General features: G+C 42.4%; 1 protein-coding gene across 9 annotated transcripts in view; it reads right to left on the bottom strand.

Annotated features, from left to right (window-relative positions):
* Nucleotides 1-14030, bottom strand: part of BIVM (basic, immunoglobulin-like variable motif containing) — a 42880-nt gene that overhangs the window by 28144 nt on the left and 706 nt on the right. For 3 of the 9 annotated variants that reach the window (XM_063791812.1, XM_063791813.1, NM_001427907.1), the window contains 2 exon segments: nt 8041-8124; nt 5676-6275 (listed from right to left, as the gene is read on the bottom strand). In XM_063791812.1, coding sequence (XP_063647882.1) covers nt 5676-6153 — 478 coding nt within the window. In that variant the 5' untranslated portion in view covers nt 6154-6275; nt 8041-8124. 9 annotated transcript variants of the gene reach the window in all.

Here is a 14030-nt window from a genome sequence, read left to right as displayed (position 1 = left end):
TGGAAAAATATATACCATGCAAATATAATCAAAATAAAGCTGAGGAGCTTTATTAATATCAAACAAAGTAACTTTCAGAACAAGAAATACTTCCAGGAATAACGAAATATATTTCATAATGATAAAAGGGTCAATTCAGGAAGAAGGCCTAAATCTCATAAATGTATGTGAACTTAATAACAGAGCTTCAAATTACATTTTTAAAAAAATTAACAGAATTAAGTGCAGTGTAGGAGGCACCAGGAATCTGTCTCCCCACCTAGACAACTGCACTGGCAGAACCTGTCTGATGTAATTATTTTGGAATTCCAGAGTCTATTCAAAGGATTGCAACTTTCAGAGGAAGTCCTGAACAGTAAATGCAAATTTTGGTCAATTTCAGTACATAGCAAGGTACAACTACCTATCCCCAAGTCCAAGAAACTGTGCATATGTTCCTGGAGAAGCTCCAGGCAGTTTGTGGGAACCATGGTGGGCAAAAAGGTCCATGTCCTGTGAAAATTGGAAATCTGTGTTCTGATTGCTGACTGCTGCTTCTGATCTTGAAAGCACAGATACAGGGGGGCAGCCATTGTTGCAACTCTCCCTCCAATGTTGCAAGCCCCTCCCACTACAACAGAAGCAACTTCCAGAGGACTTAAGGGGCCAGCACCTTTGGTGTGGTTTTTTTGTTCTGTTTTTTTTTCTCTCCATTTTCTGTTTGGGGAGCCAGACATTTCAAAAACAGTATATTCAAAAGCAATCACTTATACAGGGAAATGTAGAAAATCACTGTACACACTCAGAGAAAGGCAGGGGCTTTTCCCTGAGAAGCCCTTAAATGTATACCTCAGGTTGATTACCAGCATAGAAACAGCCTATAGCAATCAAAAAACAAAAACTAAAATCAACAAACTCTGGGAAAGATGGGTATTGATTTCCAGAGTTACTGCATTATTAAATAATATTTGAATATCTAGTTTCCAACAACAACAACAAAAAATCACAAGAAACAGAATAAGGCCCATTCAAAGAAACAAAAAAATATATAAACCAACAGAAACCATCTCTGGAAAGACCAAATGGCAGACTTGCTAGACAAGGACTTCAAAACCACTATCTTAAAGATGCCAAAAGAACTAATGAAAGATGTATGTATGAAGAACATGGAAATATCAATGAAGAGATAGAAAACTTAAAACCAAAAATAAATTCTTAGGCTGAAAAATGTAATAACTGAAATGAAAAACTCACTAGAGTGATTCAAAGGCAGTTTTGAGCAGGCAGAAAAATTAGTGACCTTGAAGATGGGAAAACTGAAATAATTGAGTATGAGGAACAGAAAGAAAAAGGTCTGAAGAAAAGTAAACAGACCTTAAGGGACCTGGGGACACCATCGAGTGGACCAATCTATACATTGCAGAAGTTCCAGAAGGAGAAGACACTGAAAAAGGGGTAGGAGATTATCCAAACAAATAATGCCTAAAAACTTTCGAAATCTGATTTAAAAAACATGAATATAAACATCCAAGAAACTCAACAAATTCCAAATAGGATGAACTTAGAAAGACCCACACCAATATACGTTATAATAAAATTGCAAGGCCGGGCACGGTGGCTCACGCCTGTAATCCCAGCACTTTGGGAGGCTGAGGCAGGCGGATGACCTGAGGTCGGGAGTTCGAGACCAGCCTGACCAACATGGAGAAACTCCGTCTCTACTAAAAATACAAAATTAGCCAGGCATGGTGGTGCACGCCTGTAATCCCAGCTACTTGGGAGGCTGAGGCAGGAGAATCGCTTGAACCCAGAAGGTGGAGGTTGTGGTGAGCCAAGATCGTGCCATTGCACTCCAACCTGGGCAACAAGAACAAAACTCCGTATCAAATAAAAAATTTAAAAATTGCAAAAAGACAAAGACTCTTAAAAGCAACACAAGAGAAGCAACTCATCACATACAATGGACTGTTAATAAGAATATCAACAGATTTCTCATCAGAAACTTTGGAAGCCAGAAGGAAGTGGGCTGATATATTCAAAGTGCTGAAATAAAAAAAAAATTCAAACAAGAATTCTAAATCCAGCAAAACTGTCCTTCAAAAGTGAAGAAGAAACTCAGACATTCCCAGACAAACAAAAACTGAAGGAGTTTATTACCACTAGACTTGCCCTGTAAGGAATGCTAAAAGGATTCCTGCTGGTTGAAATGAAAGGTCATTAGCTAGTACCTCAAAGCTATAGGAAGAAATAAATTTACCTCAGTGAAGGTAATACACGAACAATTATAAAAGCCAGTGTTATTTTGTTAGTTTGCAACTCCAGTTTTTGTATTCTATATGATTTATGAGACTAATACATTTTTGAAAAATTATTATTAGCTTAAAAGCTAGTAGTAGGCCAGGAGCAGTGGCTCATGCCTGTATTCCCAGCACTTTGGAAGGCCGAGGCAGGAGGATTGCTTGAGCCCAGGAGTTCAAGACCAGCCCTGGCAACATAGTGAGACTCTATCTCTACAAAAAAATATAAAAAATTAGCCAGGCGTGGTGATGTGCACCTGCAGTCCCAGCTACTCAGGAGGCTGAAGTGGGAGGATTGCTTAAGCCTGGGAGGTCAAGGCTGCAGTAAGCCATGGTCGTGCCACTGCACTCCAGTCTGGGCAAGAGAGCAAGACCCTATTTCAAAATAAAAAATAAAAATAAAAAAGCTATTATTATAATAACTTTGGTTTGTAACTCCACATTTTGTTTTCCACATTATTTAAGAGATTAATACATAAAAATTATTAGTTTATGTTTTCAGACACACAATATATAAATTTGTAATTTTATAACATCAATAACTGAAAGTTAAGGGGGGATGAAGCAGTATAGGAAAAGAGTTTTTACATATAAATACCAAGTACTAAAATGACAAAAGTCTCTCCTTATCAGTGATTACTTTAAATGTAAATGGATTAAATTCTCCACTCAAAACGCAGAGACTGGCAGAATGGATTTTTTAAAAATATGTTTTTGTATACGTGAGTTCACACACAAAAATAGAAACAGAAAAAATTAGCTAACTATATGCTGTCTCTGAAACACTCACTTTAGATCTAGAGATACAAATAGGCTGAAAGTAAAAGGATGGAAATAAGTATTCCAAAGCAAATAGCACCCAGAAGACAGCAGGGGTGGCTATAAATAAACCAGTCATAAAAAGACAAATACTATATGATTTCACTTACATAAGGTACCTAGAGTAGTCAAATTCACAGTGACAAAAAGTAAAATTGTGGTTTCCAGGGACTGTGAGGAGAAGGAATGAGGATTTATTGTTTAATGGGTACAAAGTTTATTTTGTAAGATGAAAAGAAGGGCTGGGCGCGGTGGCTCACGCCTGTAATCCCAGCACCTTGGGAGGCCGAGGCGGGCGGATCACGAGGTCAGGAGGTCGAGACCACGGTGAAACCCCGTCCCTACTAAAAATACAAAAAAGTAGCCGGGCGCGGTGACAGGCGCCTGTAGTCCCAGGTACTCGGGAGGCTGAGGCAGGAGAATGGCGTGAACCCGGGAGGCGGTGCTTGCAGTGAGCCGAGATCGCGCCACTGCACTCCAGCCTGGGCGACAGAGAGAGACTCTGTCTCAAAAAAAAAAAAAAAAAGAAAGAAAGAAAAGAAAAGGAAAGAGATTTGGAGATGAATAGTGATGATGGTTGCACAACAACGTAAATGTACTTAATGCCACTAAACTGTACACGTAAAAATGGTTAAGACAGTAAATTTTCTGTTATTAGACATGTATTAGTTTTTAAAAAAGAAATTAAATGCAGAAAAGACAACTTCACAATCATAGTTGAAGATTTTGAACACCCTTCTTTTGGTAATTGATAGAACAAGACACAAGTTAAGCAGAGACACAAAAGATGTGAATGACACTTTCAAACACTTTGACATAATTCATATTTATAGATACTCCCAATGACTGCAGAATACACATACTTTTCAAGTGCACATGGCACATTCACCAAGATAGACCATATGTTGGGTCATAAAACAAGTCTCAGTAAATTTAAAAAGACTGAGAGCATATGCCCTCTGTCCACAATGGAACTAAACTAGAAATCAATATTTAGAAAAACTATTAATATCTAGAAATTAAACAGCATACATCTAAGTAATACATGTATCAAAGAATAAATTGCAAAGGAAATTAGAAAATGTTTCCAATTAAATAATAATAATAAGCATATCAAAATTTGTGAGCTGCAGCTAAAGCAGTACTTAGAGAGCAATTTGGAGTATTATATGCTTATGGTAGAAAAGTCTAAAATCAATGATCTAAGCTTCCATCTTAAGAAGTCAGAAAATGAAGAACAAAGTAAACTCAAAGTAAGTCAGAGGAAGCAAATAATAAGGAGCAGAAACCAATGAAACAGAAAACAAACAATTGAGAAAATTAACAACGCTAAAAGCTGGTTATTTGAAAAGATTAACAAAATTGATAAACTCCTAGCTAGACTGATCAGTTTTAAAAAAATAGAGAAAATAAATTAATTACCAGTATTAGGATGCAAAAGGAGTTGTCAACAAAGATTCCTTAGATGTTAGAGGGATAACATTAACTTTAAGCCCCCAAATTTGACAACGTAAATGACATGGACAAATTAAAATTTGTCAGAAATTAACAGAAATCAAGACAACTCCATAATTATAAATACAGATTTTAATATCTCTCTGAAAATCCTCAGAAAACAGGAGGAAAAAACACTTCCCAACTTTTCTTAGAAGATTTGCATAGCCCTAATTCCAAAACTGGCCAAAGGCATTAGACAAAAAGAAAACTGCATACTCATTACCCACAAATTTAGACAAAAAAAGCAAAATCCCCCTCCTACCCTTAAGAATTACAAATTTACATAACATTCTATGAAACAAATTGATTTTGCAGATGAACAAGCAGAAGCATTAAGGTTTTACAAAATCATCAGAGAAGACTAGAAGTAAATACAAATCCTAGTTTGACCTCCTCTTATTAACTCTGCAACTTCGGTCTAGAGATTTATCCCTTCTAAGCCTCAATTTCTTCACCTACAAATGGGGCTAACAGTACCTGCCTCATAAAATTCCTGTATTACTTTGAATTCAAAAGAAAGAAGTGTAAAGTATTTCTATCTGCCATAGGACCACCCCATTGCAACTGTGAAAGTTATGCACAACCTCGGTAAACAGCATCCTCTTAAATTGAGCAGTACACAACCCACTTGGTGGTACATGGAGGCTTTGCTGGGTGCCTAAAAAAATTCTAACAACAAAAAAAGCTAAAACCTTATATAGCAGGAAGAAAAGATGTTTGGTCAGGAAATACAACTTCATGTGCCTATAAAACTCTGAAACAGTAGTAAGTTATTCTAGCCATGTTATTAACATTTTCTAAGCTACCATCTGTTTATAATATTTTACAACATTATTAGATTTTCAAATCTCTCAAAATATTTAATACAAAGCTTATGCTTGAAGTTTCCAGTGGAAGCCCTGTAATGAACTACATGCCCTATGTCAAGGTTACTTTCCTAAAATTACAATGACAGACAAGATGATAGCCATGTTCCTTATCTAGTATTATACAAGGAAACTATGTGTAATGGCAAGATTAAACAAGACATAGTGTTTGTTTTCTCATTATTTTCACATATGAACTTCATGGCTCCCTCCTTACCTGATTTGTGTTTCGAATTTGTGGTCACCCCATCAAATTCAGATTTATCAATTTCCCATGCGAGAGGTAGCTTGCCCAGGCTGTTGGATAAGTTTTCCAAGCTATTTTCTTCATTGTAGATAATTTCCGATGTACTAGTCGGGATACCAATGTATCTTGATGAATTATTTCCAGCAGATAAAGAGGTACTATCAGGGAGGCAAGAAGAGCGGGATGGATTTGGAGTTTTATAGATTGAGGTCGCCTGGTTGAGAAAGGCATAGTCTGAACAGATGGCATAAATTTTTTCCCGTGTATGAGTCACTGGACAACTCCATGGATAATGACCATCTCCTTTGGGACCCAAGGGTGCTCCTGAGGCACTTGTGCAGAAAGATTTTACAGCACCTTGTAGATTCTCTTCAGGTGACTTTCTCTCAGATTTGTGCTCACCATTTCCAGAATCACTTGACCTTTCTGTTTCTGCAACGTTAGGCATTGAATGCAGTGTAAAAGTTTCTATTACTAGAAACAAGTTGCAACTCTATCTGTTTCTTGATAAACAACTTTGACAATTGTTTACAGCATGCTATAAAAGCTTGAGAGCTGCAAAATGAGCTCCTAAGAGGAAGGAAAAAGAATGATCAACAATCCACCAGATACACAAAGAGCCACTAAAAAGCATAGCAAGTTTTATGCATACATATGCCTTCATTCTATATTAATTTTACAACTACTATATGACTGGAGTCACAATCACTATCTTATTTTTTAAATTAGTCTAAAATATGCATTAAATTATTTTCAAATAATTAAAAAATAATTAAAAAGCAAATAGCCCAATTTTTTTTTTTTTTGAGATGGAGTTTCACTCTTGTTGCCCAGGCTGGAGTGCAATGGCACAATCTCGGCTCACCGCAACCTCCACCTCCCGGGTTCAAGTGATTCTCCTGCCTCAGCCTCCCAAGTAGCTGGGATTACAGGCATGCGCCACCACGCCCGGCTAATTTTGTATTTTTAGTAGAGACGGGGTTTCTCCATCTTGGTCAGGCTGGTCTCAAAATCCCGACCTCAAGTGATCTGCCCACCTCTGCCTCCCAAAGTGCTGGAATTACAGATGTGAGCCACCACGCCCGGCCAGCAAATAGCCCAATTTTTAAAAATGGGCAAAGTATCTGAATAGTGTCTTCTCCAAAATCAGTATAGAAATTGCCAATAAGGCCAGGCGCAGTCACTCACACCTGTAATCCAGCACTTTGGGAGGCCAAGGCAGGTGGATCACTTGGGGTCAGGAGTTCGAGACCAGCCTGGCCAACATGGTGAAACCCCGTCTCTTCTAAAAATACAAAAATTAGCCAGGCATGGTGGCACATGCCTGTAGTCCCAGCTATTCAGGAGGCTGAGACATAAGACTCACTTGAACCTGGGAGGTAGAGGTTGCAGTGAGCCGAGATCGCGCCACTACACTCTAGCCTGGCCAACAGAGCGAGACTGTATCAAAAATAAAAATAAAATAAAATAAATGGCCAATAAGCACATGAAAAGATGCTCAGTATCATTAGCCATCATGGAAATACAAATCAAAACCACAATGAGATAACACCTCATACACGCTAGAATGGCTATAATCAAAAAGGTTGGTGAGGACGTGGAGAAATCATAACCCTCATACATTGCTAATGGAAATGTAAAATGGTCCAGTTGCTTTGGAAAACAGTTCTTCCAACAATTAAACAGAGTTACCATATGGTCCAGCAATTTCATGCCGGGGTATATATCCATGACAGACGAAAATACATCTTCACACAAATGTTAATAGCAGCATTATTCATAATGGCCAAAAAATGGAAACAACCCAAATGTCCACCAACTGAGGAATGTATAAATAAAATGTGGTATATCCATACAATGGAATATTATTTGGCAATAAAAAGAAATGAAGTACTGACCCATGCTACAACATGGATGAACCCCAAAAACATTATAGTGAGTAAAAGAAGATCGTCACAAAGGACCAGATAGTGTATTATTCTATTTATATAACATGCCCAGAACAGGCAAATCTATGCAGATAGAAAGTAGATTCATGGTTGCCTAGGGCTTGGGGTTTGGGGGTGATGGAGTTTCTTTTTGTAATAATGATAATATTCTATAAATGATTGTGGCAATGAACACACAACTTGTAAATACCCTAAAAGCCAATGAATTGCATAACTTAATGGGTAAATTATATGGTGTGTGAATTATACCTCCATAAAGTTGTCTAAAAAATAATGTGTTAGCAAGATTTTTTACGTACATAGGCATAAAGGATACATGATGAATAACGGCCACAGATTTAAATAAACACAGAATACAGAAAGTAAATTTTTCAAAGATTCATCACCTGACAGAAAAACGGATCCAATCAAGGTGTCACTAACTTCTGATCAGTTTCAGGAAATACTGAATTTCAAGTCTAAACTGATTCCTTTAGGGAAGAAAACAGAAAGCTTAAATAGCAACTGAGGGCATGCAAGGAAGCTGAAGATTTATACCAGAGGAAGTCCTTGGTGAATTGAACCATCCCAGGACATGCAGCAGACAACCCCAGGCAGGTGCCCAGGCAGGGTATGTGGGTTTCTCAGGGCTCCAGCAACAGAGCATCAGCTGAGAGATTCAATCCACCCTGGGTGATCAGTTGGACTTTTACCAGTTAATATCTCTGCCCATTTGCTTACTTAAAAAATTAGAAATAAAAATAACTGTCATGGGTTACAAAAAATAGTATCAAAACCATCATACAAATATTGAACAACGAAAGCCTATGAGTTAGGCTGCAAGAAATAGAAGACGATTTACACAAGAGCCCCCTAGGTTATCCTGATCTGTGAGGAGAAACTAGCAAAGGTACTGCATGGCTTTCATGGAATTTAAGGAAACAGAGCTGCATATTAGGACTCCACATATGCTAGGCAAAATTCCATTTTCTTTACTTTTAAAGCATGCTTTTTCTCTATTCAAACCTTCAGTTTTTAGGCCTGGTGTGGTGGCTCATGCCTGTAATCCCAGCAATTTGGGAGGCTGAGGCGGGTGGATCATTTGAGGTCAGGAGTTCGAGACTAGCCTGGCCAATATGATGAAACCCCATCTCGACTGAAAATTTAAAAATTAGCCAGACAGTAAGGGCCGGGTGCGGTGGCTCACACATGTAATCCCAGCACTGTGGGAGGCCGAGGCGGGTGGATCATGAGGTCAGGAGTTCGAGACCAGCCTGGCACACAGGGTGAAACCCTGTCTCTACTAAAAAATACAAAAAAATTAGCTGGGCATGGTGGCGCGCACCTGTAATCACAGCTACTTGCCAGGCTGAGGCAGGAGAACGGCTTGAACCCAGGAGGTGGAGGTTGCAGTGAGCTGAGATCCTGCCATTGCACTCCAGCCTGGGTGACAGAGTGAGACTCCATCTCAAAAAAAAAAAAAAAATTAGCCAGGCGGTAGTGACGCATGCCTGTAATCCCAGCTACTCGGGAGGCTGAGGCAGGAGAATTGCTTGAGGCTCGAAGGCAGAGGTTGTGTTGAGCCAAGATCGCGCCACTGCACTCCAGCCTGGGTGACCTGCACTCCATCTTGTCTCGAAACAAACAAACAAACAAAAAACTCTTCAGTTTTAAAATAATTTGTGCAGAGTTTATAGTTGTTTGCAAGAGGGTCAGTTGGATAGGAATATTACCACGAAAGGTGGAACCTCCTGTGGTTTCACTTTGAAAACTTTCACTTTCTTTTGGTAAAAAAAATTCTTGGAGTAGGTGTAGTGGGTCCTCAAGTGGAAGTGGTGCTCTCTCCTTATTCATCTGGTGGTACAACGGTGATGGCAGAGGGAAGCTCAGTACCTGGCGTTGTTCAGACCAAACTCTTGTCTTTTTGGAAGACAGAGTTGCTCTGATTCTTAGCAGGTGTCCTAACATAGCATTTTCTACTTCTCATCTGTGACCTTCATGCCTTTCTCTACATCAGTGTGGTGGACAGAGAGGTAGGTATTTGTGGTATTGGGGTCGTGGGGGTGGGCTGTGCGAGGTGAGGAATGAAAGAGCATATAGTCTCGGTGAGAGGCAATAGACAAAGGTTATTAGAGTGAGTCTGGTGGCGAGACGGAAATGTTCCAGGCCCTGCCCCTTTTATATCCTCATCTCAGACTTGGCTTCTACTTTCTTTTTTTTTTTTTTTTTTTTTTGAGACGGAGTCTCGCTCTGTCGCCCAGGCTGGAGTGCAGTGGCGCGATCTCAGCTCACTGCAAGCTCCGCCTCCCGGGTTCACGCCATTCTCCTGCCTCAGCCTCCCGAGTAGCTGGGACTACAGGCGCCCGCTACCACGCCCGGCTAATTTTTTGTATTTTTAGTAGAGACGGGGTTTCACCGTGTTAGCCAGGATGGTCTCGATCTCCTGACCTCGTGATCCGCCCGCCTCGGCCTCCCAAAGTGCTGGGATTACAGGCGTGAGCCACCGCGCCCGGCCGCTAGGCTTCCACTTTCCCAGGGCTTCCTTCCTCACACTGAATGGAATTTTGCCTGTGGGACCAGCTCTCTGTGTGACAGTGTAGGGATTTGATTTGATTTTTTTTTAGATGGAATCTCACTCTGTTGCCCAGGCTGGAGTGCAATGGCGGGATCTCAGCTCACTGCAACCTCTGCCTCCTGGGTTCAAGAGATTCTCCTGCCTCAGCCTCTGGAGTAGCTGGAATTACAGGCAGGTGCCACCATGCCTGGCTAATTTTTGTATTTTTAGTAGAGATGGGGTTTCACCATGTTGGCCAGGCTGGTCTGGAACTCCCGACCTCAGGTGATCTGCCGGCCTCGGCCTCCCAAAGTGCTGGGATTATAGGAATGAGCCACTGCACCTGGCAGGGATTGTAAAAGTATGCTCATTTGGAACATTTATAGAATAACCTTTTTTTTTTTTTTTTTTTAAGAAACAGGGTCTTGCTATGTTGCCTAGGCTGGTCTTGACCTCTTGGCTTCAAGCAATCCTCCCACCTCAGCCTCCCAAATTGCTGGCATTACAGGCACAAGCCACCATGCCCAGCCATGGAGAATATTCTTATCAAAAACATAGGCAAAGGGAAATGACTGCATTTAAGCACAAAAGTTGGGGGTAAGCTTCCTGGAAGCTAAAGATAGAACACAGCACTAGATTAATAAAAACAGTAACAGTGTGGGCCAGGCACAGTGGCTCATACCTGTAATATCTATGCTTTGGGAGGCTGAGGCAAAAGAATCGCTTGAGGCCAGGAGTTTGAGGCTGCAGTGAGCTATGATCACACCACTGCACTCCAGCCTGGGCAACAAAACAAGACTCTGTCTCAAAAAAAAAAAAAAAAAAAAAGGAAAGAGAGAAAAAAGTAACAGTCTGGTTTGTTTGTGTTTTTAGTTTGTTTGCTTTTAAATAATGGTCACGGAACAAGATGATCTCTTTGGTCGAAGTTTTAGCAAAAAAAAATGAAGATCATCAATATAAGGATGCATTTTATATTGACTGTCACTAAAATCCAAGGGCATGAAACATTCTCATTGGAAACTATATGTAAATTTCTCTTTGAAAATGTAATATTCATAGATTTTATAAGTAAAACATTACAAAAAAATGCAAAGTACCAAAAGATATTACAGGAAAATGGAAATTACCCAAATCCCACGACCCAAACACTGCTAGTGTTTACTTTCTTTCCACACTGTCTCACGTCTATTCTCTCCGCTATAGTGAGAGCCCCAAGAGGCCAAGGGGGCTTCTATTATTGCATGCTCAGATTCTAGCTTTCTTAAAGTACACTAAGCACAATTTATTACTGATAATACTAATAACAGAATCGTTATAGACAATACTGAGCTATAGAGAGGCAGTTTGTCCCTCCACTTAATAGGCTGCAGCTGTCACTGTTTTGACTCATCTTTTATCTCCTTTTGTTTCTCTACTTATAAACTATTCCCAGTGAGTTGACACTTCCAACCTGACCTGTGCAGAGATATTAGAAAATAAAGTTTGCTACACATATATGATCACAGAACTCCTCTGCCTGAAAGCCTCTGCTCTTAGAACAAAAGGCCAACTCCTGATGGTCCCTAGATCTATCTGGTTAGCTCCATCTCATTCCCTTCCCCCACCCCCCCAAGCTCCACATTACTTTTTGGTTCTCCCAATACTGTCTCCCTTACTTAGCTCATTCCCATTCATCTTTCCAATGTCAGCTCAAATGTCACTTTCTGGGGGAAACTTTCTTGGCTTCTCAAACTACGCCAGTTCACCCGGTACGGACTCCAGTACCTTCCTCACACAGGTCTTACCAGGTGGCAATTTTACACTTACTTCTGTGCATATCTGTTCATATGATCAACGTCTGCATCCTGCAAGTCTGGTTTTCCAGATTATTGTATCCCCAGGGCCTAGGATTTGTAGACGTCTCATTCAACAGATAATTTTTAAGTGTTTGCATCATGCCAGGCATTACTGTAGGCCCTCATTTTGATTGATTGCGGTTCCCTCTTCCAGGCAAGTGAGGTGTTGCTATATTAAGATTTACTAAGCCGGCGTGGTGGCTCACGCCTGTAATCCCAGCACTTTGGGAGGCTGAGGCGGGTGGATCATCTGAGGTCAGGAGTTTGAGGCCAGCCTGGCCAACATGGTGAGACCCGTTTCTACTAAAAAAAAATAAAAAATAAAAAAATAAAAAATTAGCCGTGCGTGGCGGCGCATGCGTGTAGGCCCAGCTACTCAGGAGGCAAGGCTGGAGAATCGCTGAACACCAGAGGTGGAGGTTGCAGTTGCACCATTGCACTCCAGCCTGGGCGATCAGAGCAAAACTCCGTCTCAAAAAAAAAAAAAAAAAAAAAAAAAAAAAAAAAAAAAAAAAATTTACTACTAAGAATGACTGCAGGACCTCAGGCTCAGCTAATAGCTTACTCATAAAATCATGTCATAAGCAATAGAAATATGGCTTGCTCGTATGCAAAGCAAAAATTTATAAAATGGCAAGTTTAAAAAGCACCGCCAGAGTCATGATTGTTCAAAGTCACTGAACGAAGTGTTCTGTAAAATAAACGTCCATTTGTAAAGCCAATCTTCATCGCCTAGGTTATAGTCTTTTCAGGTTATATTTTGTCTGTATTCTCAAGTATCAAGTTTATGAGAGAACCAAACATCTCTAAAAACCTCTTCAGTAAAGCCTTTTCGTATAACAAAATACCCCGATCGATATCCTGTATAGAAGGCAACTGAGGAGCAGGGGCATTCCGGTGACCTCGTAAGGGTCGAATATGCGCGGGAGGGCGAAACCAGAGGCGCATAGCCCCCGGCCGAGCTAATGCCACCCTTCCCACCCGGTGTCCTCCCGCGCCCTCCAGGCCCCTTCCTCCCCTTCAGACCTGCCGGTCCCCAGAGCCGAGGCGCCAGCCTGTCAAAAGATACCGGGAGTCCTCCGGGCCTGGCGCCAGCCTCCAGCCCGCGCCCCTGGGGAGGCCGGGAGCGTTTCCACCACCGTCCTCTGACAAGCTCGCCGCTCGGCCGGGCTCCGAGGCCGCCGGGACGGAGTAGACAGTCGCGCAGGCCAAGCCCCGCCGCGCAGAACCAGTGCGCGCGGAAGCGACGCGGGCAGAGAGGAAGGAGCGCGGCTGCGCTCCCTGCCCGTGGCCAACCCAGCCCGCGCCTCCGCGCGTGTCGCGGGCACCCCGAGTCCCCAGCCCGCAGAGCCCAAGGGCCGCCGAGGCCTCCTCGCCCCTACTCCCTCCTCTACCTTCCCTCACCGGCCGGAAGACGAGGCTCTCCGCCAGGGGGAGCGCGCCGAGGCCCGGGGGTGACCGCCTCGAACATGCTTGCCCCGGGCCCCGGGGACGCTGTCGGTGTTAAAGGGGGCCCACGGGCAATTGCTGCATCCGGGCTAAGAGCTGGGGCTCCGATTCGACTGTTTGAGTAAACGAGTCGGTATCATTAATAATGACAATTGCACAAAAGAAAATAGGAAAGAAACCCCCTTTCCTGGCGCAGGACCAGGCCCGCCTTGGCTCGGAGCCACCGGCTCTTCTGGGTTTTCGGGGCAGCTGGCAAAAGGCAGGCAGGCAGAGGAGGGGGCTCCGGGTCCGACTGCCAAGCTGACCAGGGCGGTGAGCCCGTGACTCCTGGCGGCGGCCCGGACCCGGGTGCTGGCGTGCAGGGGAAGGCGACTGCCGCTGCGCGCTGGTTCCCGGACCCTGCCCAGCGTGGCGTGGAGACCGACGGCCGCACAGGGGTCACCGGTATCCACATGGACACCTCCTAATCGAGCTTTGTTCACCACAGGGCTAGGCCCTTCTTTCCCTGGCGCTTCTCTTCCCCCTGCGACCCAGCTCTTCCCCCTACTCCTTCCCGGGA

Source organism: Pan troglodytes, chromosome 14, assembly GCF_028858775.2.
Source record: "Pan troglodytes isolate AG18354 chromosome 14, NHGRI_mPanTro3-v2.0_pri, whole genome shotgun sequence".
NCBI classification, from domain to species: Eukaryota; Metazoa; Chordata; class Mammalia; order Primates; family Hominidae; genus Pan; species Pan troglodytes.
This window is presented reverse-complemented; position numbering and strand designations above follow the sequence as displayed.